The sequence below is a fragment of the Glycine soja genome, chromosome 17 (assembly GCF_004193775.1).
Source record: "Glycine soja cultivar W05 chromosome 17, ASM419377v2, whole genome shotgun sequence".
Classification (NCBI taxonomy): domain Eukaryota; kingdom Viridiplantae; phylum Streptophyta; class Magnoliopsida; order Fabales; family Fabaceae; genus Glycine; species Glycine soja.
In genome coordinates this window covers 27,747,726-27,774,415 of record NC_041018.1, presented here as the reverse complement: position 1 = coordinate 27,774,415, position 26,690 = coordinate 27,747,726, and the positions used below count along the sequence as shown (strand labels likewise).

The 26,690-nt window shown below is 36.9% G+C and overlaps 1 protein-coding gene across 1 annotated transcript; it reads right to left on the bottom strand.

Annotated features, from left to right (window-relative positions):
- Positions 1-19,585: 19,585 nt before the first annotated feature.
- LOC114391614 lies at positions 19,586-23,347 on the bottom strand. Its single transcript, XM_028352599.1, has 7 exons — positions 23,219-23,347; positions 22,990-23,131; positions 22,339-22,468; positions 20,394-20,721; positions 20,059-20,312; positions 19,753-19,939; positions 19,586-19,675 (listed from the first exon to the last, which is right to left on the bottom strand). The coding sequence occupies exons 1-7, from the start codon at positions 23,345-23,347 to the stop codon at positions 19,586-19,588; spliced, it is 1,260 nt and encodes a 419-aa protein (XP_028208400.1).
- Between the last annotated feature and the right edge of the window lie 3,343 nt (positions 23,348-26,690).

The window sequence follows — 26,690 nt, the reverse complement described above, 5'->3', positions numbered from 1 at the left end:
CAATCTACATCGTAGATGGAGGTATCCAGAATCTCTTCCCCATCCCAGATGGAGGTATCTATAATAATTTTATCCCCATCCTAGATGGAGCTATCTATCATATAATTCAAAATTATCAATTTATGATATGAACAATACATTATTCATGTATACACACAAATATAAACAAATACCAATGTAACTATTAAAATGCAAAACTTAACACATTAAAAGAAAATTCAATTTAAATTAACATTAACTAGTATATTATTATATTCAACCAAAAGCATACAGGTTTATGTTTTCTATGAGCAACACATGATTTAAAGGCAAATGACTCCCATTCACGTAAGTTTACAATTGAAAACCCCTTTAACAATTTTGATGGAATTGGTGTCAAGTAAATTTCCTTTCATCATTTTAAATAACTGGAAACACTCCTAATTCTTATTCCTCTTCTTGTTTATCAATTCGATACACGAACAAGAAGCAGTAAATACAACATAATTTGTTATAGTGCAAAAAGAGAAAGACTTAACAACCATTATGGTAAATTCATGCCTAATGGTTTCTCGAAGAAGTCTATCAGAATAATCAGAATTTCGTTGGTCCAAATTCTTTATATCAAGAATACAAAACACTTCCTTTTAAAAACTATACCATGAAAGTTTAGGAAAAAGATTGTTTTACTCACCTTTTGAAGCAAGAAGTTCGAGTTCTTCGTTATCTTTGCCTTAATAGAATTTATTAGTTTTCTTCTTTCTTCTCAATCCTTGAGCAACCTACTAATGCCAAGAGAAACTGTTTATTTGTGTGATTCTAGGAAAAAGAATTGTCTATCCTTATATAAGCGTTATATGTAATTTGAAATTTGTTTAACCAATATTTCTTTATCTCTTATTTTTATTATCTTTACTTTTTATTATCTTTAAACAATCTAATATATTATTATGCTAACATATTTTCAAAAAATTTAACAATCTAATATATTAAAATAATTTAATCTATCTTTTTATTTACTAAAAGATATATTTAAATAATCTTTATCTAAATAATTATTGGATTATTTTTGGAATGTTACATGGTGGTTGTCCCTCCTTCGACGGAATGACACAAGGGTAGGAAACCTTGTAAAACCAAGGCAGATAGTTAAAGGTGCAAGCTCAAGGACCCCCAAGTGGCTCAAAATCATCCAAAGGAATGTGTCGCTATTGCCAATCCAGCCACACCTTATCACAAAGTTGATATGTAGGATGGGGAGGTGGATGGCCTGGAATCCTTTGTACATGGCGAAATTGCCTTAGCACCTTCTTTGGATGATAAGGCCACATGTCAGTCTTGCATCTAATGAAGCCAGAGAAAAGAGCTTGTTTTGTGAAAGGCCTCACACCGTGCGAATCATATGGATACCAGATGACAACATCCATCTGCAGGTCATCCAGTTTCTCCCTGACTGGAAGGGCAAGCCTGAAACCTCTTAATGGCTTTCATCTGGTGGTTAGTAGATCAACAAGATCGTAAGTCTTCTTCGCCTCGTAGTAGCCAACATTGGACAAATGCACAAACGCCCATGACTGTAAAAAATATTAATTATAGTAATAAAGAAAATAATTACAATACTAAAATAATTTTCTTACCATGAGTAATGCCATATAACCATTAACCTGCTTGTTGTCGTACTGGCTTGCATAGGAGAAATGGTCATAATGGTACACTAATGCAACTACTCCATATATGTACTCGTGGCAAGCATCCAAACTCCCGAGGTACTGGAGGTAGGCAACATGAATGTGACTCGAGGACTTGTTGACAAATATCTTATTGCTGATCAAGTGCAACAGATAAGTCATGGCAACCCAAACACACGATGCCAACAACGTCAACTTCACCCTAGCACTTGCGCTTGCCGCCGCTGTAGCCTAATCTCTGGCAAAATGCCAAGATGAGTCATCAACAAAATCTTTACTGTGTCTCTGTCAAAGGTAGAGGGGACATGATCAATGGACCTGTCTCTCACAAGCAGGTGCAACAGACAAAACACATCATCCAAAGTGATAGTCATCTCTCCAACAGACAGGTGGAAGAAAGACGTCTCTTAATGCCACTTCTCCATAAAGGCATTCATGAAGCCCTTGTTTGTGGCATGATATTGCTCCATAACAATGTCTGATAACCCTGAGAGTGTTACTTGGTGTACCCAACATTTTGGCTGGGGCATCCAGCACCTGTGGTGAAATGGGAAAAATGCCCTTCACCCTAATAATATAAATACTCCTACATCTGCGTTCGCACAGCGCAAATCCTTCGTCTTCTCTTCCTACGGCCGCTTCTTCCTCTTCCACTCACCATTTACTTCTTTCGCTTCCTGTCATTGTTGGTGTTTGTTCCTCTTCCGCTCTTCCATTGGTGTTGGTGCTTGTTCCTCTGTGCTAGTGGTTGTTGTTGTTGGTGGTTGTTGGTCGTTCGTCTTCTTCACTTCTTCAGTTCTTCTTCTCGTTCGTTGGGTAATCTTCTTCTAGGTAAGTAATCCCTTCCCTTCCAAGCTATTTTTGTTGAAGTGTTCAATGATTTCTTGCTATTATGATGTTGTTGCATGATTGTATTGTTTTATGTAATTGGTTTTGGGTGTTTGTTGTTGTTGGTGTTGGTTTTTTTTGAAGCTTTGCCGAAAAAAATGGCATGTTGCTAACAAAAACCCATACGGATTGAGGGGTCATACGGATTACTCTGTATGGTTTTTTTTTCTTTTTATAGTTATTTGAAAATTTTTTTCCTTTTATTTTTGGTATAATTTATTTAAGTTATTATTTAAAATTTTTCACAGTGTGTTGTTGCCGTGATCCGTATAGTATTTTTTAAATTAAAAAAGTATGTTTAAATTTTTTTTGTTGCAATTTTTTAAAAATTCTTGTGAGTTTATTTTAAATTTTTTTAATAGCTGTTATGTATTATTTTACTTATTTATTAAAATTTAATTAGCGTTACTGCCAAACGGATCACTGATCCGTATGGTTCATACGGATTGTCAATCTGTGAATCATACGGATCCATGTGAGTTATTTTAATTTTTTTCTTGTGAGTTATTTTAATTTTTTTAATCGCTGTTATGTATGGTAAAAAAATGATTTTAGTTATTTATTAAAATTTAATTAGCGTTATTATCATGATCTGTATGGTTCATACAGATTGTCAATCCGTATGAACCATATGAATGACTGATCCGTATGATATTTTTTTCTTAAAATAAAAAAGTATGTTTAATTTTTTTTTTTGTTGCAATTTTTTTTAAAATTCTTGTGAGTTAATTTTAAATTTTTTTAGTAGCTATTTTGTATTGTAAAAAAATTATTTTAATTATTTATTAAAATTTAATTAGCGTTACTGACATACGGATCAATGATCCGTATGGTATTTTTTAAATATTTTTTAAATTAAAAATAATTACGTTTAATTTTTTTTTTGCAATTTTTTTACAAATTCTTGTGACTTATTTTTAAATTTTTTTAGTAGCTGTTATGTATGGTAAAAAAAATTATTTTAGTTATATTTATTAAAATTTAATTAGCAATATTTCCATACGGATAAGTGATTGTATGAACCATACGGATCCATCCGTATGGTATTTTTAAAAAAAATTAAATTAAAATAAATTATGTTTAAATTTTTTTGTTGCAATTTTTTTAAAAATTCTTGTGAGTTATTTTTTTAATAGCTGTTATGTATGGTAAAAAAAATTACTTTACTTACTTATTAAAATTTGATTAGCGTTATTGCCATACAGATCACTGATCCGTGTGGTATTTTTTTAGAGTTTTTTTTAATATTGTTATGTTTGGTAAAAAATGTTGTAGTTATTTTTAATTTCTTTTTATTTTAGTGATTTTGTTAAAAAAATTTAGTGTAATTATTTTTTAGTGTATTGTAATCATTTGTGAAGTTTAATCATGTATTGAAATTTTATTATGTATGGATTTATTTGGTTAGTGTTGTTGATAATTTTTCTGATCTATATGTTAGTCTCCCTTTTTATATAATTTGGCTAGTTTTTTATTTGATTATGTATGGTAATATAATATTACATTTAATTAGATTAGATTTCCCATATTAAGAGTAAGATTCGATTTCACATATTAAGAGTAAGATTATATTAGATTTCCCAAATTAAGACTAAGATTAGATTAGATAAGATATCCAAAACTCAGACTATATTTAAATTAATTAAAATTTGTTAGTTATAAAAATAATTCAATTGAAAATTATAAATAATTTTTATTATACAAAACATTGAAAGAAATATTTTAATTGTATAACAAATTTGTAAGTTATAAAAAATGATTGAAATCAAATATTAAAATATATTCATTGAATATAAAAAACACGATAATTATTGTGCAGATAATGGTTAGAACTAGAGGTCTTGGTTGGGCTTTAGGCCGAGCAATAGGAAAAGTCTTAGGGAAAAGAGACGCAAGTGACGATGATTGCCCCTAGCAGCGAAGGCCTATTGCATCAACCCGTAGACAGCGACAACAAGAGCGTGTTGTTGAGGACCCTCCTACGATCGCGAAGGAATTGAATGAAGAGCAGCCAGAAGCACCTATTGAAGAAGTTGTTACTGATGTTGAGGGTTTTCTAGGCGGACCCCATGACACATCAGTTCTCATAGATTTTGAAAATCACATTGCTTTAAGAGTCTGGAATCGAGAGGTATGTAATTTTTAAAAAAACATAAAGAACGTAGTTTACTAGTTAATAATTTTTTTACATCATCAATATTATTGTTTCCAGGAAAGTCCTGAGCTGAAGCTATCTTCCCATGGAAGGAAGATGACTAAGTTCGGGAGGCCTGCTCTAGAGATTGAAGGCCTTGTGGCGGCCAGTGGACTAAGTCCTTTGATCGCCTGTTCCCTAGATACAGGCGATCGGAGACTAATGTCTGCCTTTTGTGGAATGCTAGCATAAGGAAACTAGCAATTTCCATTTACCTGTCGGAGAGGTGACTATCACCTTGGATGACATCGTGTCATTGCTACATCTGCCTGTTGTAGGGGCGTTCCATAGCTTCGAGCTACTTCATGTCGATGACGCTGTCGAAATGTTGGTGGAATTACTCGAGGTCAGCGTTGCAGAGGCAAGAGCTAAGATGATTCAGTGTCATGGCTCTTATGTTCGACTATCGTGGCTGTGCGATGTGTATGAGCTGAAGATTGAGGCATGTCACTGGATCGTAGCAGCGCGAGTGTATTTGTTGCATCTGCTTAGATGCACACTCTTTTCTAACAAGAGTGCCACAGACATGCACGTGGTATTTGTTAGTCGTCTTATACGACTAACTTTTGTATAGAAAACTTTTACAAAATGTATATATTTTCCCCAATTTATAGTTCTTTTTGTAAGATTGTAAATAAATTTTGCTTTCTTTTTATCTGTGCTCAATAGAAGCCTTGTGTATGGAATTAATGTCAATTTCTCTTCAATTTCAGGCAAAAAGGAGTTATTTTGAAGAAGTGCTAAAGTTGATGTCTCGCTAAGCGAGCTCAATGTGCTTAGCGAGTGTCATCCGCTAAGCGAGACATCAATGCGCTTAGCGGATAGGAGGAATCTGGAAGGGAATCTGTCACGTAGGCACGCGCTTAGTGTGTCATCAGCTCACTCAGCGAGTTGTTTGTCACCTTCCAGGCTTAGTGCGAGTTTGGCGTTGAGCAAAAATTTACCTATTCGTGCTAAGCGCGAGAATGGCGCTAAGCGCGACGTCGAGGTCAGTGAGCCCTTTTTAAAGTCTGGAATAGCAGAAAGAAAAGAGAGAGCATTGAATAGCCGTAAGAGCTTGAAGAGTGAAATACATAGAGGCAAAGAACAGAGCAAAGAAGCCAAGTTTTGATCTTTTAGGAAGATTGGTGAGTTTTTGAGTGATTGTGAGATTCCTAGAGGTGGAGGAGACATCCCCACTCCTGTGTAAGCAAGATATTTCTCTTAATTCCTCTTCTTCATTATAAAAGGAGCTTTCTTGTTATGGAAGGCTAAATCCTTAGTTTGGGGATTCTTGCTGAATAATTGATGTAAACTCTTTTCCTATCTAATTAAGGTTGTTTTATGTGTTCATTGTTTCTATCAGTACTTTATTATTGCATGCTTGTGGCTTGATCACCCATATATGTGTACTATTAGGGGCTTTAGCACTGAAAGATGTATTGTCTCCTTAGAACTTGATAGAGCAGGATTAGGTTACCGTATGTTTGGACACGTAGTGCGGTAATTTAGGTTTTATGATGTTGCGATCATAAAGTTGTTCAATTAAGCTAAGTTCAACAAGAGACATCTGCAAACGAAGTTTAATTAGAATTAGGCTAAACTCACGAGACATCGGTGTTTAGTACTTGAGCCTTCAACATAGAACATAGAAACATCTTTAATTAGAGAAACATCCTTAATTGCATCAATTTGTCCAGTAAGAGGACCCAACGCCTTTAGATATCTATTTTCACACTTACTTGCTCATGTTTATTGCTTTGTAATTAGAATAGAACATACTTTTACTTTCAGTCACAATCATGATTGTTGGATCAAGTGGCCTCAGAATAATTAAGAAGGGGGGTTGAATTAATTATTACTAGACATTTACTAATTAAAAATTACCCTTCTTAGGCTTTTACTATGTTGTTAAGAAAATAAAGAATAGAAAAGAAACTTAACCAAAAGTAAAAGCAAGAATTAAAGTGCACAGTAGAAATTAAAAGAGTAGGGAAGAAGGAGACAAACACACAAGAGTTTTATACTGGTTCGGCAACAACCCGTGTCTACATCTAGTCCCCAAGCGACCTGCGGTCCTTGAGATTTCTTTTCAACCTTGTAAAAATCCTTTTACAAGCAAAGATCCACAAGGGATGTACCCTCCCTTGTTCTCTTTGAACAACCTAGTGGATGTACCCTCCACTAGAACTGATCCACAAGATATGTATCCTCTCTTATTCTCAGTCAACAACCCAAGTAGATGTACCCTCTACTTGTACCACAAAGGATGTACCCTCTAATGTGTTAAGACAAAGTTCTCAGGCGGTTGGTCCTTTGAAACTTTGTGAAGGGGGAAACAAAAGAATTCTCAGGCGGTTGGTCCTTTGAAATCTTTTGTTTATGGGAAAGGGAAGAATCAAAAGAATTCTCAGACTGTGTCATTTTGAATTCTTTGACAAGGGAGAAGGGAGACTTGATTAATACTTATCTTGTGGAAACTTCTTGTGCTACTCAATGTTTTGAAAAACTTTTTAATACTTATCTTGATTAAGTCTTCTCTTTGATTCTTGAATCTTTGAGTCTTGAATCTTGATCTTGATTATTCTTGAATCTTGAATCTTGATTCTTGAAATCAAATTTCCTCTTGATCCTTGAAGTGTTCTTGACTCAATCTTGAACTCATTCTTGAATGTCATCATCTTTGTTATCATGAAGTGATCTTGACTTTTGAGCTTTTTGTCATCATCTTTTTTATCATCAAAACTCCTTGAATCAATCTTGATTCATCATGAAGCTTGCTTCTACAATGATTTCTGTTTGAAACTGCCTGCTTATTGAACAAGCCTTTACCAGATGAACAAGTTCCCTGAGTTCGATACTCCATTCACACCGTTTTAATTATTTACTTGACGACTCAGTGCACTTGCTGGTAGATTTTGCATCCACACAAACAAGTAGTATCCCGGAGAGCGAAACAAGTATTTTGGCGCCGTTGCCGAGGAACTTTTTCCATTTGGAAAGTTTAGTTCAGTTTGAAGGCATTAATTCATTATTCTTTGATTTATTAATTTTTGTTTTTGTTAGTATTTTTTGAGTTCAGAATTTATTTTCTTCTTGAATTGGTTAACTACTGCTCCTATTAGTGTTTGCATGCGTAGATCTTCTGCAGGTGAATTGGTTCCATTGGATTTAGAAATTGAAGTAACCTTCAGAAGAAACAACACAGAGAGAAAAAGAAAGCTTTTGCACGATAGAACAGTAGCATCAATCCTTGAAAAGGCTCACTTTTCTAAGTCATCATCTTCTAATTCACCTACATCCAGGGGATCTCAAATAGCAGAATTTGAAGTCGAAGTCAAGGCTGAAGAGCAACCTCGACGAGTGACCCTGGAAGATTACTCAAGTACATCTGTGCCGCAGTTCTTTACTAGCATTGCACGGCCGGAGGTTTAAGCACAAAATATAACCTATCCACATTCGTTAATTCAGTTGATTCAGAACAATTTGTTTCATGGTTTGCCCAATGAAGACTCGTATGCACATCTAGCCACTTATATTGAGATTTGCAACACTGTCAGACTGGCTGGCGTGCCTGAGGATGTTGTTAGATTGAGCTTGTTTTCATTTTCTTTGTTTGGAGAGGGAAAAAGATGGCCTTATTCATTTAAAGGTAACAATCTTAAGACTTGGGATGAAGTGGTTGAAAAATTCTTGAAGAAATACTTCCCAGAGTCCAAGACTGCTAAAGGAAAAGCTGCCATCTCATCCTTTCATCAATTTCTAGATGAGTCCTTGAGTGAGGCTTTGGAAAGATTTCGTGGGTTACTAAGAAAAATGCCTACTCATGGATTTTCAGAACCAATCCAGCTCAATATTTTCATTGACGGGTTAAGGCCACAATCCAAGCAGCTTCTAGATGCTTCTGCAGGGGAAAAATAAAATTGAAGACCCGTGAAGAAGCCATGGAATTGATTGAGAATATGGCTGCTAGTGACCATGCAATCTTGCGTGATAGAGCACACATCCCAACCAAAAGAAGCCTATTGGAGCTTTCATCACAGGATGCTTTGTTGGCCCAAAACAAGTTGCTATCTAAGCAACTTGAAGATTTAACTGAAACACTAAGTAAGTTGCCAACTCAATTGCATGCTGGACAACCTTCACCCTCTTCTATTTTGCAGGTTGCAGGTTGTGTTATATGTGATGGAGCACATGATTATGGCTATTGCATTCCCACAGAAGATACAACACATGAAGTGAACTACATGGGGAACTAGCCAAGACCAAACTTTAATGCAAGTGGATATTCTGGATTTCAACATAGCCAACAATATAATCAGTAATAGGGACAGTGGAGAACTCGCCGTAGTAATCAGTTCAATAAAGACCAAGATGGGCCATCTAACAGGCCACAACAACAAGGGCCTAGTCTCTATGACAGAACGACGAAGCTGGAAGAGACACTTGCTCAGTTCATGCAAGTATCCATGTCCAATCAAAAGAGCACAGAGTCAGCCATCAAGAATCTAGAAGTCCAGGTGGGACAATTGGCAAAACAACTGGCAGACCGACCGTCAAGCAGCTTTGGAGCCAACATAGAGAAGAATCCGAAGGAGGAGTGCAAGGCTGTTATGACTAGAAGCAAAATGGTGAGCATGAATGAAGGTGAGAAGAGGATAGGTGAAGAAAAACAACAGCTAGTGACTGAACCAGAAATTGACCTAGTGATGGAACCTTTGAGTGAGACTGAGGAAGAAGTGAAAGCAGAAGATGATCAACAGAAGAAGATACCAATAATTGTGAGTGAAAAAGAAATAAGTGAGAAGCAAAAGAAAGAAAAAGAAAAAGAAAGAGAGAAAGAAAAAGAAAATGAAAAAAAATGAAAGAAATGAAAAAGAAAAAGAGAATGAGAGAAAAAAAGAGAAGAAAAAGACCAAGAGTAAGCTGGCTAGAGAAAAGAGAAAGGAGGAAAGCCCAAGCAAAAGGGAGGAGGTGCCATATCCATTGGTACCAACAAAGAAAGACAAGGAATGACATCTGGCTCGTTTCCTTGATATCTTCAAGAAATTGGATATTACTATGCCCTTTGGAGAAGCTTTTCAACAAATGTCATTGTACTCTAAGTTTTTAAAAGATATGCTCACACGGAAGAATAAGTACATTCACAGTGAAAACATCATTGTGGAAGGAAACTGCAGTGCTATAATTCAGAGGATTCTTCCACCTAAGCACAAAGATCCTGGGAGTGTGACTATTCTGTGTTCAATTGGTGAAGTTTCTGTTGGCAAGGCTCTTATTGACTTGGGAGCCAGTATTAATTTGATGCCACTTTCCATGTGCTTGGAGAGTTGGAGATAATGTTGACTAGGATGACTTTACAGTTAGCAGATCGCTCCATCACCAGACCCTATGGAGTGATAAAGGATGTTTTGGTTCGGGTCAAACACTTTATCTTTCCTGTTGACTTTGTGGTAATGGACATAGAGGAAGATACATATATTCCCTTAATTTTGGGACGTCTATTTATGGCTACTGCAAGTTGTGTAGTAGACATGGGAAAGAATAAGCTAGAAATGGGTATTGAAGACCAAAAGATTAGCTTTGAGCTATTTGATGAAGAAAGGATATTGCTGGACCAGAATGTTGGTCTAGAGGTGAAGGAAAGCGAAGAGAAGGTTTTGAAGGAGAAAACCAAGACTGATCCGAGCTGACAAAGACTTTTGCGTCAAGCTAATGACGTTAAAAGAGCGCTTACTGGGAGGCAACCCAACCCTTTTTAATTTTGTTTTTCTTGCATTTAGTTAAGTTTGATTGCTTGTGATTGTTTGAATTCAGCATGTTTAGTATTGGAAAAGGGGTTAAAAAGCTTTTGTGAAGTTGTGGACAGAAAAATAACTTAAAAAAATTTTTTGTTGTCCACTCGCTAAGCGCACTCCTCGCGCTTAGCGCCATCTTCTTCATGCTCTAAGCGAGCTGTTGTCCGCGCTAAGCGCATTGACCCCTGATCATTGGTTGTATGGTCTTGCTAAGTGCGTGACATATGCGCTAAGCCCAATAAACTCTCTGTCTATTTAATTTTTGGAATTGGGCTAAGCGAGTAATCTCACTAAGCGCACAAGTCTAGTCTCGCTAAGCGCCCTGACGCGCTAAGCGCTATTCTTCTCTGCCTGATTAATTTCGAGAATTAGGCTAAGCGAGTGCTCTTGCTAAGCCAAATTCCTTCTCTATTTGGAATAATGCTAAGCGAGACGGACGCGCTAAGCGCGAGCCACTACTTCATTTAAGGAGTATTTTATTTGCTAAGCGCGACCTTGGCCCGCTTAGCGAGAGTTGCAGGACCAATCAGAGCTGCAAAACTCGCCCAACGCGTACCTTCACGCTAAGCCCAAAAACTTCTCTGGAATTTCATAATGTTGTATTGGGCTTAGCACGCAGATCCGCTAAGCGCATGAGCATTAAAACTCAAACGTCATGTTGACTTGCTTAGCGAGTCCATACGCTAAGCGAGTCATTTGAAACTGCTAACAAATAAGGCAACTGCCTTAGGAAGTTACCATTTTACTTCCTCTGAGCATTTTCTCCCATTCATTGTATTCACCCTCTGCACAGTACTTCAATCTCCTTGCATTGCCTGCACTTTTGCTCCCTCTTTGCACTTATATTCAACAACACAAATAGACTTCTTAACTTTCTTCATTTTATTTCCAAATTTCAAACTTTAGGCTAGTTAACTTAGTAGTGTTAGGTTGAAATTATGTTAATACTTAGTTCTGTTAGGTTAGTTGTTCGTTAGCCTAGAATCAGGGTTTTATTATGGATACAATGTGCTTGTTTTGATTAGGGTTAGATGGCCTAATAGGGGCCTAAGTGGAAGGGTGAGAAGCCCCTACTTTTTCTGGAAATCGCGATGAGTGCGCTAAGCGCCTTGCTGCGCTAAGCGAGTTCATCGTTTCTGTTGAAAATCTGGATTTCCAAATGAACTCGCTAAGCATGGCCCTGTCCTGCTAAGCGCGTTCATATTCTCTGATTGAAAGTTCAATTGCTTATGAACTCGCTAAGTGTGGTTGTGCACTAAGCGAGTAGTGTGTTCTCATACACTTAGAAATTTATGTGTTTTGTTGTGTGCTAAGCATGCCCTGTCACGCTAAGCGCAATTATCTCTCTATTTTTCTATTTGTTGGAATTAGGCTTAGCGAGCCTGCTCGCTAAGCCAGTACTGTTCAGTAGAGTAGTCGCACTAAGCATGCCTTGCTGCACTAAGCGCTAATCCTTATTTGTTTTGAAAATTTGTGGAATTGGGCTTAGCGAGCCTGCTCGCTAAGCCAATTCTGTAGAAAAAATTGATCTGTGTTCACTCACTAAGCGCGTGGCTATCGCGCTTAGCGCATGAGTAGTTTTTCCTAAGGCGCGCTAAGCGAGTCACTTGCGCTAAGCGCCCAGTCTGATTTTCAGTTTTATTTTCTGCTTTTTAATTTTTATAAATTCCTATCTAATCTTGTGTTTTGATTCTTTTGTATTGCAGATGGCTTCCTGTAAGAGAAAAGCTGCAACTTTAGTGTCTCAGGCCGGTTATGATAGATCAAGATTTGTATCACAGGAGGCCTGGGACCATTACTCAGATAATATGCTTGCCAGGAACATTCTGCCAGAAAGAAATGTCAAAATGTATATCAATGAGTTTGATGATTTCAGAAGAGAATTGATTAGAAGAAACTGGCATAAACAGCTGACCAACTTGACTGAGGGAAGCATTGATGTGGCAATTGTAAAGGAATTCTATGCAAATCTATATGTCCCTAAGGACAAGTCTCCCAAGCAAGTTAGGGTTCGAGGGCACCTGATAAAATTTGATGTTGATTCTCTCAACACCTTTTTGGAGACTCCAGTGGTCATGGAGCAAGGGGAGAGCTTGCCCTCTTACTCCAGGTTTGCTAGACTGAGGCCTAATCCTCAGGAGCTTGCAGCCCGGCTGTGTATCCCTGGGAGGGGATTTGTACTTAATGTCGAGGGTCTACCGTGGAAGCTCTTGAGGAAAGATCTTACCACTCTAGCCCAAACCTGGAATGTTCTATCTTATTCTAACTTGGCCCCGACATCCCATACTTCTGATCTTAATCTGGATAGGGCCAAGTTAGTCTACAGGCTTGTAATGAAGATGAACATGAACTTAGGATCACTTATTTCTGGTCAGATTTCACTCATTGCTCAGTCCAACTCCTCGCGGCTTGGATTTCCAGCCCTGATTACTGCCTTGTGCAAGGCCCGAGGAGTCACCTCAGATTCTCTTACCTTCGAGTCACTCAGCCCAGCCATTAATTTGGCTTATATTAAGAAGGATTGCTGGAACCTGGATGACCCTTCGGTAACTTTTCCAGGGACCCAGAAATCCATGGCTAGAAGATCTGAGGCCCTATCTTCTTCAGCTACTCCTGCTCCCCCTACCCCTGCTCCCTTTACTTTTGCTCTCCCTTCAGCACCAGTAACTCCAGTTCTTCCAGGTCCTTTCGCTCAGAGCTTAGAGCCTTTCATGTCTATGCTGCAAAGCTTGCATCAGGGCCAACTCCTGATCATGCAGAGTTTGCAGGATGTGGTCCAGTAGCGGACAGTTATGAGCATGGAGGAGTTTGTTCAAAAGGTGGTTTGGCCAGGAGTCCAACCTTCTCTTTTAGGAGGGGGTGAGGCCTCTGCAACCCAGGAGCCTCAGTCGGACCAAGAGGATGACATTCTAGAGGCCTCAGAGCCTATTCCGCCTGAGCCTTTCATCTTTGAGGATCCAGCCATTGCATAAGAGGATGCTTCAGCAGTTACCCCACAGGTGACTCCGCAGCCTCCACCAGAGCCTACCACTTCAGTGCTGGACTTGTCATCTCCTCAGCTTGAGCCATCTGCACCAATGCCAGACCTGCCTCTTTCTCAGGATTCACCATCAGGCACTCCTGCACTGGATCTGAATGAGCATGCCATGGACTCTGCACAGGATCATTGACAGGATCAGGATTTTCATTTCCCTACTTTTTGAATAGTTTTAATATTATCATGTCTTTAGTACATTTTATAATTTAAATTTATGTTTATGTTTCAGTCTTTAGATTTATGTTTATGTTTCAGCTTTTAAATTTGAGTTTATAGTTTTTATTTTGGTTGATAGCTTGTACAAAGCTTGATTGAACAATGCATTTATATTATCCAGTGGTTGATACTCGATTTTGGAATTCAGTGTTTGTGATTGGTTTGAATTAATCAATTGTATGATGTGAGTGAATTGAAATGCGTAGATCATATGCCTTGAATGAGCATGCAATCATTAGAAGAGAAAGAACATGGAATTAGGATCATGACTGAAAATGTTAGTTGGTTTGTCAGGTTGATTGTGAAGGAACGCATTAGCCGCAACCCGGTGAGAGTGTGATCTTTAATTGTGAGAGAACGACTAACATTGAGTAATGATTTTTGCATGAATCTCTGAGTATGGAATGAATGCATGAAATTGAAGATGATGAAGGCAATATTTTGATTGAAGATAGCCACTTAGTTAAAAAGCTTACCTTGTGCATGATTGATTTATCCCTTACACCCATTTTGAGCTGAAAGTATGATTGTTTGATTGAACCTTGAGCCTGTACAGTTTATCTCCTTCTACCTTGTCTTAGGTTGTAGGAGAGCATCATTCATAAAAGGAAATTTTGGTTCCAAGCAGATTTTCCCAAATTTGGGGGAATTATGGGGTGAAAGCTTGTAATGGTAAGAAAAGAGCAACACACACAGTCATCTAATAAGCAGCAAGTATTTTTTAAAAAAACTGTAAGTATAAAATAAAAGTGTGTGCTGCTATTTAAGAAAAAGAAAAGCTAAGTGTGGAAAGGCAAGTAATAGAGCTGGAATAAAAAGAAAAAGTTTGATCTATGGATGAATGCTCTCTTAGAACCAAAACTTTTGCATCCTAGAAAAACCATGAATTGATTGCAGCCCAGCCTCGTTACAAGCCTAGAAAAGTTCTTTGGATTCAGTTTGTGTGTTCTTGACTATACGCCATGAGATGAATTGCAAAGATTGAGACTTGTGTTAGCTGTTGATTGTTGAATAAGCCTAAACACTTGTGTTTGAGTGAAACAGTGACTGTGAGGCTTTGGGTGATGATCCTTCCTTAATATTTGTCATTCTTACTAGCTTATTTCAGTTGTGTTCCTTGATAATCATGTTCACATCTTTGAAAAGCTGCATGTCTTGTGAGAAGTTGTGATTGAAGCATTTTATGCCATTCATTTCATGTGATTGAATTATTTGGAGCAAACACCTTGTGAATAACCACTGTGATTTTGTCACTTGAGGACAAGTGAGTTGTTTTTTCTTTGCTTGAGGACAAGCAAAACTGTAAATTTGGGGGAGTTTGTTAGTCGTCTTATACGACTAACTTTTGTATAGAAAACTTTTACAAAATGTATATATTTTCTCTAATTTATGGTTCTTTTTGTAGGATTGTAAATAAATTTTGCTTTGTTTTTATCTGTACTCAGTAGAAGCCTTGTGTATGGAATTAATGTCAATTTCTCTTCAATTTCAGGCAAAAATGAGTTATTTTGAAGAAGTGCTAAAGTTGATGTCTCACTAAGTGAGTTCAATGCGCTTAGCGAGTGTCATCCGCTAAGCGAGGCATCAACGCGCTTAGCGGATAGGAGGAATCTGGAAGGGAATTTGTCACGCAGGCACGTGCTCAGCACATCATCAGCTTGCTCAGCAAGACGTTTGTCACCTTCCAGGCTTAACGCGAGTTTAGCGTTGAGCGAAAATTTACTTACTCGCGTTAAGCGCAAGAATTGTGCTAAGCGTAACGTCAAGGTCAGTGAGCCCTTTTTAAAGCCTGGAATAGCAGAAAGAAAAGAGAGAGCGTTGAATAGTTGTGAGAGAACGCTGAATAGCAGTAAGAGCTTGAAGAGTGAAATAAACAGAGGCAAAGAACAGAGCAAGAAGCCAAGTTTTGATCTTTTAGGAAGATTGGTGAGTTTTTGAGTGATTGTGAGATTCCTAGAGGTGGAGGAGACATCCCCACTACTGTGTAAGCAAGCAATTTCTCTTAATTCCTCTTCTTCATTGTAAAAGAAGCTTCCTTGCTATGGAAGGCTAAATCCTCAGTTTGGGGATTCTTGCTGAATAATTGATGTAAACTCTTTTCCTATCTAATTAAGGTTGTTTTATGTGTTCATTGTTTCTATCAGTACTTTATTATTGCATGCTTGTGGCTTGATCACCCATATGTGTGTATTGTTAGGTGCTTTAGCATTGAAATATGTATTGTCTCCTTAGAACTTGATAGAGCAGGATTAGGTTATCGTATATCTTGACACGGAGTTCGGTAATTTAGTTTTTATTATTCTGTGATCATAAAGCTGACCAATTAAGCTAAGTTCAACAAGAGACGTCTACGAACGAAATTTAATTAGAATTAGGCTAAACTCACAAGACATCGGTGTTTAGTACTTGAGCCTTCAGCAGAAAACACAAAAACATCTTTAATTAGAGAAACATCCTTAATTGCATCAATTTGCCCAGTAAGAGGACCCAACACCTTTAGATATCTGTTTTCACACTTACTTGCTCACGTTTATTGCTTTTTAATTAGAATAGAACATACTTTTACTTTCAGTCACAATCATGATTTCTGTTTGCAACTGCCTGCTTATTGAACAAACCTTTACCAAATGAACAAGTTCCCTGAGTTGGATATTTGGTTCACACCGTTTTAATTATTTACTTAACAATCCGGTGCACTTGCCGGTAGATTTTGCATCCACACAAACAAGTAGTATCCCGGAGAGTGAAACAGTATTGTTGGATGCATTGCGTGACTTGACGCAGAGCGGGTGTTACGCTTGGGGCACTGCTGCATTTGTGCATATGTATGATAATTTAAATGATGCATCCAAGAGCATGGCGAGGAAGCTTGCAGGATATATCACTCTATTACAGGTTATTTAAGATGTTGCGAAAAAAATTTCATTGAAGTTGAATATTATATGTTGTCGTGTATTTTAAGGAATATGCTTGCAAAATATATTTAGTGTTGGATCTACGAGCATTTTCCGTCCGTTGGTTTTGTTGTTCCTGCCGAGGATTATGATGAGAGGAGACCGTGTGCATGTCGATGGACCTCTGGCAAGGCACTACCTGTTTCCATGTATCGCAGGTGTCTAGATAGACTGACCCCTGACGTGGTGTGCTGGATTCCGTACGGTGACCACCGTTCATTTAAAGAATTTGAGGTCATCTCATTATTTTCTAGTCATCTCATATGGGGCCTCTTGACGATCATTCACCGTCTGGAGAGGGTTGTATGACAGTTTGGCTACATCCAGACTATTCCGCCACATCCTGCAGTGTCTTCGCTCTCTGTTGAAGAAATTGATGATAGATGGATGCAGTTTGGTGAGTAACATTGCACCTATAGGGAAATTATGTGCAGTGCCTGGCCACTGTTCGCCAAATTACATGGATTGGTTTTACATGATCTCTCACCCATTCATGAGTCTAGCACAACCAAGGGATCCTCCTAGAGTTCTGTCGGTTCAGTAATATGAGGAATTTTTTGAAGCAGATATGTATCAGCAACCGATGGCTGCAGCGACACCTAATAAGGCAAACGTTGATGTGCATCATGTTCAACATGCGGTGGTAATATTTTTTTTTTGGTATTTTTGTTTGTTGTTTTCTTTAATATTTTATTACTAACAATTGTTATGTTTGTTTTTTTTCACTTGCTAGGATGGCTTTGTAGCAATTGGTGATAAGTTGGAGAGGCTACTGAACCTGAGGATCCTGACTGAAGGAACATAAGCCTATACTGTTGTTGAAGAATGTGTGGGCATCACAAGAAGCTACATTGGCCAACCAACTGTAGGTCACAGATCGAGGCATAGGCGGCGTACGGACGGTCATTGAAGTTGTTTTATTTTTGCCTTGTATATGTGATTTATAATTTTTTGGATAATTTATTTATTTGGTACATTTATTTTTTGACAGTGACATTTGGTTATTTATTTGGAATATTTTTAATTTTGTGGATAATTTATTTATTTGGTTCATTTGGTTAATTTTTAATTTTAATGATTATGTGATATAAATTTTTATGATTCGTTTATCGTTAATTAGCCGTTAATGTTGCGTTAAGAAATAAATTAATTTGTGCAACAAAAATAAATTACGCATGTATGATACACCGTGGTCAAACTTGACAACACACTGTGAAATGCATGCGTATTTTTAAAAGCAATACATGACTGATGCAACATAAAGCTTGACACAACATTGTTGTACTTGACAACACAAACACAAATCTGCATGCGCGTCTATTTAAAAAAAAATTCAAGCAGTCTTAGTGAACACCATCTATATATATCACGCCAACACTTTCAAAAATCACACATTCTCTCCCAAACCAACTTGACAAACCAAATTTTACAACAAACTATGGCATTTTTGGGAGAAACAAGTAGTCAGACGATTGTGAACTCCAGATTAGCTTTTCTTTTTCCAAATGGATCGATTATTTACAATGAAACTTGTGTTTATTTCCAAAGTTCCACTCCAATACCCATTCGAGTACCTTACAATTGTGGTTTTCAAATGCTAAAAAGCAGAATGCATAATACCATTCAGCTAACCGATGATCAATATTTGGATGAAATTTACTACCGGCGGCCATTCACAGATGCAGGTAACCAATTTCGCTTTCAATTTATGCAATTGAAAAACGATGTTGATGTTAACACAATGTTAATGTGTAATCATCAATTCTTGTGTGTTGGGCCGATTGAGTTATTATGCACCATTGGTAGAACACTGGATGATATATTAAACTTACTTCAAGCCACTATGACCCCTACTTATGATGTCCTGCTATATTACAACGGGAGGTGGAACATGCCACACCAACAAGACTTTTTTGGTTACTCGTTCACAGGAAAAAATCCAAAAAAAATTGAAATTCCTTCTGGGTGTACCATCAATGAACTGAAGAATTTGATCAAGCAAGTTTCACCTCAAGGGATTCCCCCTTATGGTATTCATGAATCACAAACGGTAAGACAATTGTTTTTGTGACAACCAGGTCATTATGAGTATTCAGACAAAGTTATCAAATTTGAAATTATTGAGTTGAAAACTGATGATGACTTGCTAAAGGTCTTAGTACAGTCTAACTACTAGAAACAATTTGGGCCAATAGAAATTTTAGTTGTTTTTAGTAAACAGGTAATGGAAATGGAAGACGACATGTCTCGGTCGCAACATGATTCAATGCAAAATTAGTATTAGTTAATTGTAGTTTTTCATGCAATTTTTTTTTGTTTCAACTATGTTGAAGTTAATGTAATGTTTGAATTCATGTCATTAGCGAATGAAACCGTATGATTATTATTTTCAAAGCTTTTAATTATTTTCTATCTTTTAAAAATAATGACTGAAAGAAAAATTATGAATGTCAACAAAATAATAATTTACACAAACATCAATGGTAATAACATTTTATGTTCATGGTTCACCTAAATCAACAAATTCGGTTTTCGGCCTAGACAAAGTTGTATAACGCTGCATTCTACCTATGTACGGAGTGGGCCACTGCTTTGCCTGAGAATGACAATGTATACTCTACAACAACGTCACTGGTGGTAAAGGACAATGGTCTTGTAATAAAACCTATTAGATAACGACAAACAAATTGAACGCAACATACCCAACTACAGTATCACCAGTTATACTAACATCATAATTATGCAATTACCTGTACAAAATGATTTTCATACACATGACCAATGCATATTACACATTGCACAGAAGAATCTGGTGGCGGCTGACTTCTAAGAGGGAAAAATGCCATGCTTTGTTATCGTGAAAGAGAAATAATGATCACGTTGTATTGTGAAGCAATGACATATCCCATATCCGTAATATTCATCCATTTATCCATGGTAACCTACATGTAAAAGACAACAAATGACGATTACTTAAAGGTTATTTTAAGAAAAAGTGAATAACAATGAACTTACGCACCATAGATAATCCGTCAACAAGTAGAGAATGCTTTAATTCCTCAAATCTCTCTATGCCACCAACCAGGTTGATATACTCTTCGGACCAGCTTATCAGTTCTTTATGCAAATGGTTGCGCACCAATGACCATGATTCTTCACCCATACCCAATAACGCAACTATTGCCCGATAATCACAATTACCATCCCTTTGACATCAATAATGTTTTCAATAGAATCCTGGATGCAAGGATGAAATTGATTCAACATTGGAATATTCTATCTTTGTATTGGGTCCTTAGATGATGATGCACTATGTTTCACTAACGAATTACTATTTTGCACAAAGTGTAATGCATCAACATACTCCCAATAAGACGTATCACGTTTTGTTAACTTTTGTTGTTTGGTCAACGGTTTTTTTGGAGCACCCTTGGTCTTCATCTTTTTTGGAGGAGGACACATGGAGTTCATATCATGATAAGCAATTTCTCGCAGCTTTGACTTCAAATGTACTTTACCACAAACATCGAGCTGCTCAAAGCGTTTCGATATGGTTTCCATCTCCTCAGTTATGGTCACCTGTGTCTCACATAACCCTTAATCTGAAAAACTAAGTCTCCGCAAAAAAATGTGGATTGTCTCAAGTGGTATAGAGCTAACAACATATTTAAACAACTCACATGCACATGGAAGACCGTGGGTACTCCTCATGACACATCCACATCGTGAAGGGTTTTTGCCTGCATAAGCTACACGCTCATACTCAGCAGCAATTTCATTTAAAGTGTACCTTGATACCATGCCAAGTAGTTTTTTGTACAATGTTACTTTAAACACATGCCCAACCACGTGCATGCTTGTCTCAAAAGATGCTTTAATCTGGGTGTGTTGAAGTGTCATCATATTATTCATTGCTTCCCAAACACTGCATATGTCACCAACAGATTTTTGTAGGAGTCTCTTTAGTGACCAATGAGCACTCTCAACCCTATTGATGAAATATAGAACAACATGTAAACAACCGCATCATTTTCATTAAGTCAACACTTAAACAAATGAACACAAACAAAAAACAATATTAATACCTGTTAGTGATTGTGTTTCCTAGATGCATCACTTTGTTGGTCTATGCTTTCACAAATCTTTCTTTGTGTGGAATCACCCATGTTTGACACACGTAGTCCACAAACATAGGCCACGGAGAGCAAGCCATTTCAAAGTTTTTAAGGTACTCATCAAAAGAACTCTCACATGGACAGTCATCCAAACTCCCCCAAGCCTCCATCACATAATCCCATGCATTCTTTTGAGCAACCAGGGCTTTGCACTTTGCCTTCACATTCTTGTCAATATAGAACCGACACAGCAAGTTCGTAGCATCCAGAAATACAATTTTTGTTAAACAAGTGGCCTCAGTTATCTTAAGAAGGGGGGTTGAATTAAGATACAAAAACTATCCCCCAAGTAATTTTTTTAAACAAGTCAACCCTTATTATGAATTACTCTAAGAACAATTGAAAACAAACTTCTTTAAAGCGAAATATAAACAATAATAAATAAAAGAAGTTTTAGGGAAGAGAGAATGCAAACTCATTTTTTATACTGGTTCGGCCACATCTTGTGCCTACGTCCAGTCCCCATGCAACCCGCTTGAGATTTCCACTATCTTGTAAAAAGCCTTTTACAAAGCCTGAACCACATAGAGACAACCCTTCTCTTGTGTTCAGATAACCTTACAACTTAAGAGACCTTCGGTCTCTTAAACAGATCTCTTTGAATAAGAATAAGAAGAAGAAGAATTCTCTCTTTAAGAGAAGAATATTACAATTGAAGATTGATCAAGATTCCTTATTGAATTTGCAATTGTTTTGGCCAAGGAATATTTTGAGAGTTATAAGACAATTTTGTTTTGAGAGGATAAGACAATGTTGTTCAAAAAAACTCTAAGGAATTTTGTGTGCCAAGTCACCTATTTATAGGCCTTTGATGGCCATTCAAAAACTTCTTGAACAGTTGTGACTCTTGGGAGTTCTTTTTGAAAATTCCTGACTGGTAATCGATTACATAACTTTTGTAATCAATTACACAATTAGTTTCTGAAGAGTTGTGACTCTTCAGACTTGAAATTTGAATTTTCATGTCTGGTAATCGATTACACATAAGTTGTAATCGATTACAGGCTTTAAAATTTAAATTCAAATTTCTAACGGCTGTTATAAAACGTTTAAAACTTCCGGTAATCGATTACAAGCCTTGTGTAATCGATTACAGACTTTAAATTTTAAATTCAAAATTTGCAAATTTGTTTCAAAAATGAATTTGGTCACTGGTAATCGATTACATCCTCTGGTAATTGATTACCAAAGAGCAAATACCATATATTTGAAATCACAAAAAAGCTTTTGTAAAATATCCTTTGGCCAAACCTGTGCATCATCAATTAAGGAATGCTTTCTAAGATTCTAGGGACTAAGTTCATCATTTTTCTTGAATTTCGGAGTTCTTGACTTGGATTAAACTTGAGAAGCGCTTATCTTTGACATCATCAAAACTTCATATAACATATGTTTCTACAGTTTTCACTACATTCATCAAAGAAAAATACCTGTCGGTAACAGTAACCCTGGGGAGTGCATCAACTCTCATGAAAAGACCCCGAAACTGCTGTAGAGACCAAACAACATTATTAAGACATTCTCCTTCCAAGTAAGCAAAAGCGGCAAAGAATGTCATTCCTGTTGGTGTAACACCAACAATATCAAGCAATGACAGTTTGTACCTATTTGTTTTGTAGGTACTATCGATCAAAAAAACCAAATTACAAGAATTGGTTAACTTTACTACATCAGGATGACTCCAAAACAAGTCACATACAACATTATCATCCTTCAGCCTATGCCAGTGAATATATTGATCTCGATCAAGCAGCATCATCAGTTGTTGCATTTCGGTGTTACTCCCTCTTATGGAAGAACGGTAAGCATGTCTCGCATTGTAAATTTGTTTGATTGTTGTATAACTGTTGTCATTGTGCTCCTTCAACGTCAACAAAATATTTCTTGGCTTCACAATGGACTTCATCATATCAGCAACAATAATCTTCTCATCCTTTTTCAATCGACCCCATATGGATGCCCAACGAATGACTTTGCCATTCCGTGATTGTGAACCCCACAAATTAACTTCACCATCCATCTGTCTCCTCTCGAAACTGGCTTCACATGCAACTTAAATGGGCATCCACATTTTCTACTACCAGTGCATGTTCTTACCAAATTATCTTTCTTAGGACTATACTTCCAACTCCTTTCACAAGCTATCAATAGAAATGAGGCTCTTCCAATGTCATGAGCCAACGATCGAGCCCATTGTAAAACTTCATCACGGCTAGCAAACAACTATAACACAATTCAAATCAGGTTTGACATCAATAAACATCTATGTAATATAATTATTGTACCAACAACAACAAATTACACAAATACCTGAGAAGTATTAAAGGCATCAGAACAATCAACGTGTTCTACTTTAACGCCAACATCTACCTCACTTTCAACATTCATATTAACTTCTTCAGACACCATACTATCATACATCCACTGGTCTTCATCCATCTTAATAAAACATTTAACAAATTCAATTCAATGACAACAAATTATACAATCACCTCATTTGTTATTGACACAAATATAGTTGTTTACAAAAAAAATATTTTACTGCACTTTTTCCTTTAAAATATCATATAAATATAATAAATACATCCTTCAATAAAATACATAATTCAGTTAAACATGTAATTACATAATCATTGCCATATAAATTTGTTTGATTATTAATCATTAGTATATTAATTTTTAAGCAATGTAATGTTAGTTAATTATTAATCATTAGTATTTCTTTTTTCACCATCTAATTACTTAATACATTTTTATATAACTATCAAAAATAATATCACCAAATCATATTTTCTGAAATTACTTAAACTAGTACAAAATTAATAATAATTAAATTAACAATTATAATGTAATAAATAAAACAAAAAAAAGTAAATCCATATGGTTCATACGGATCAGCAATCCGTATGACCCATACAGATTGCCAATCCGTATGTGCATACAATTGCTGATCTATATGAATCATACGAATTGACATTTTGTATGTATTTTGTGTACGTCTTCTTCTCCGGTAACGAAAACCGACCAAAATTCACCGTATACTCCTGAGCAACGCACATTCACCACCGGAGACCAAATACGCTTTGAAACCGACCTTAACGGAAGCAACTTACACTAAGTGACAGAGATTTTAAGGGAAAAAATGGCACTGCAAAAATGAAAAACTCCTCCTGCTATTTATAACTGAAAATACCATAAGGGTATTTTTGGCATTTCTAAAAATTGCTAGGTGCCCCAAGCAATTCCCTAACCCTGACCACTCAACATAAGCCTTAACTTACGAATGAGTAGGAAGTGGTGGTAGCACTTGGGCACTGTTGTTGACAAGCTTCTGCTTTGGCCGCTCCTCACGGACGCAAACATGACCAACATTGTGGTCCTTGTAATATTGAATAAGGGAAAAAAACAATGAAATCTTGTACTATGTTGAATGATTGAAAGTAAAACAACAAATGTGTATGAAATGTGTTTAGATTTCTCTTAAATATAATTGTCAATTGTTGCTTCCAAGTATAAGAGGCGACAGAGGTGGGCATATGCATTCAACGTTGATGTTAGGATTTGCATCAGGATGCTCACTATCAAACATGGAGCATACTTCGATAAGAAAGGTAAGCTCAATTGTCACTAATAGTATGCCTAAAAATGGTACATTAAGGAGGATAAGATCTCCATGATAGTGAACTCTGTCATCGCCTCTATGGAAAAACCATTGCCTTGTCAGATAGAGCATTACTTCTTGTTTCCACAACATGGGATCCATCTATATCAGCAAGAAATGAATGAGGTGAGGTTGTATTCTTCGATGTCACCTCATGAAAACAATATAAGGGAAACCTAGATTCATCTAAGTTTCGTTGCATACACCATCATCATCATTGTATGGATCCAGTTTTTTAGTTTATCAACCACTAATGACATATCTTCCTTCAAGAAGCAATTTGTAGTAAGTATACTTCGACTTGCCACAATGGTGTGATCCTTACAAGGAGCGAATTGCTTGATATAGGCTACAGAGGTCTGGATGATGCCACTTCCAAAGAGGGAAGATAAGTCAGGGTTGACTCCATAAGGATTACCTTGATAAGTCTAAGATTGGTTCAACAAGGAACCCAAAGAGAAGCTCTCACAAAATTTTATCAAATGCCAAAAGTTCCTTTATTGAAAATGAAAACCAATACACATAGTGTATCTGAACAAAAAGATAAAAATAGACATAGGCCTTCAAAACAGTATGGGCCAAAATTACAATGAAAAAAATTATAAATAAAAAAAGAATATATTTATCATGGGTCTTCAAATTAGTCTAGGCCTTCAGCAACAATTAATAGTCTTGGTAGTGCCTCTGCCTCTGGGCCTTCATCCTTCTCCACTTGGGCCTTGTTAAGTATGCCTGCTACCATTTGTTTGAGGGTATCCACTGACTGTTTGGTCCTACTCCTGGTCATAGGTCCCTGTATTTTGGCAGTTTTAGGATTCTCATCATTCCCTCCTTCTTGGAAAGCATTTGCCCTCAAATGTCCAGGATCATCACCGGGTTCAAGTACCACTTCCTTCCTGTGCCGATTGGCTTGCTTGGCATAACTTTCATTCTTCTTTGCAATTTGCACCTTCACTTGGTCATACAATTTTTTCACATACTCAACTTTGGCCCGTGCATCCTTATGCTGAGTCTCTTGGGGATTGCTTTGGTAAGCTGGCCTGTTAGGCAATGAAGCTCCTAGAAGGAGATCAATTTGATGTTCTATGCCTCTTGAAGGTGGCAGTCCATGAGGAATCTCCTTGGGAAAGACATCTTTAAATTCCTGCAATAAGAGTTCAATACTAGGAGAAACAGAAATAATTAACTCATTAGAATTATCAGTAGAAATTTTACAGTCTTTGCAATACAATAGATAGTGGTTCATGAGCAAGTAACATTTTCCTCACTTCAATCGCCTTTGCAAAATAATTAAATTTTCTTTCATGTGTATAACTCTCTCTCTCTCTCATGTGTATCATTCTTTCTCTCAGGTGTATTACTCTTCTTTTTCCTATTCCTTTGTGCTGCCTCACTATTTTCTTTCTCTTGTTCTCTCCTTTCTCTTATTATGATTTGGTCATCACACACTTCTCTAGGGGATAGAGGTTTAAGAATAATTTTTTGATCATTGTGTGTTCGCTTCTGGCAAGTGCATCGGATCGCACAAGTAGTATAAAACGGTAAGAATCGAGTATCGAACTCTCGGGGAGCTTGTGTTATTTGGTAAGCTATTTCAACAAATAGGTGTCTGGTGTGTAAAGATATGTGTGACTATGAACAGGTCTGTAAACTATCTGTGCAAAAAGGAATGTGTAAAAACAAGTTGGCCTTCCTAATAGGTGCCTGATGCTAAAAAGACATTCTCTATCTAACAATGCTTATGTGTTCCTATGGTGTCTCCTAAGATACTAAACCTCAATTCCTCATGATAGTTTAGCCTAATCCTGATCAAGCATCATTCGCAGATTCCTCTTGTTGGACTAAACTCAACCAGGATCGCATTAAGACACACACACACAACTAAATTATCGCACCCCGATTCCTTGTGATAGTACGACAACTTAGCCCTGTACTATCAAGAACTTTAGAATCAGACCAGTTTCCACTGTTGAATGACCCTAACAAAGCATGCATCTACGTGATCAAGGTAAAGGCATACTGGAGTGAAAAGCAGATAGCACAGAGAACACACAAAACATCATTAAATAGATAGAAATATATTTACATCAGGTACCTACAGGGAAAATCCAACAGGGGATT

Coding starts and splice junctions, on each gene's coding strand:
- LOC114391614 (XM_028352599.1), bottom strand. CDS start 23,347: ATGGATGAAGACCAGTGGATGTATGATAGTATGGTGTCTGAAGAAGTT. Junction 22,469..22,989: donor TTTGGTAAGAACATGCACTG/GTAGTAGAAAAT, acceptor TTACACCAACAG/GAATGACATTCTTTGCCGCT. Junction 20,313..20,393: donor GTGAGTTGTTTAAATATGTT/GTTAGCTCTATA, acceptor TGTGAGACACAG/GTGACCATAACTGAGGAGAT.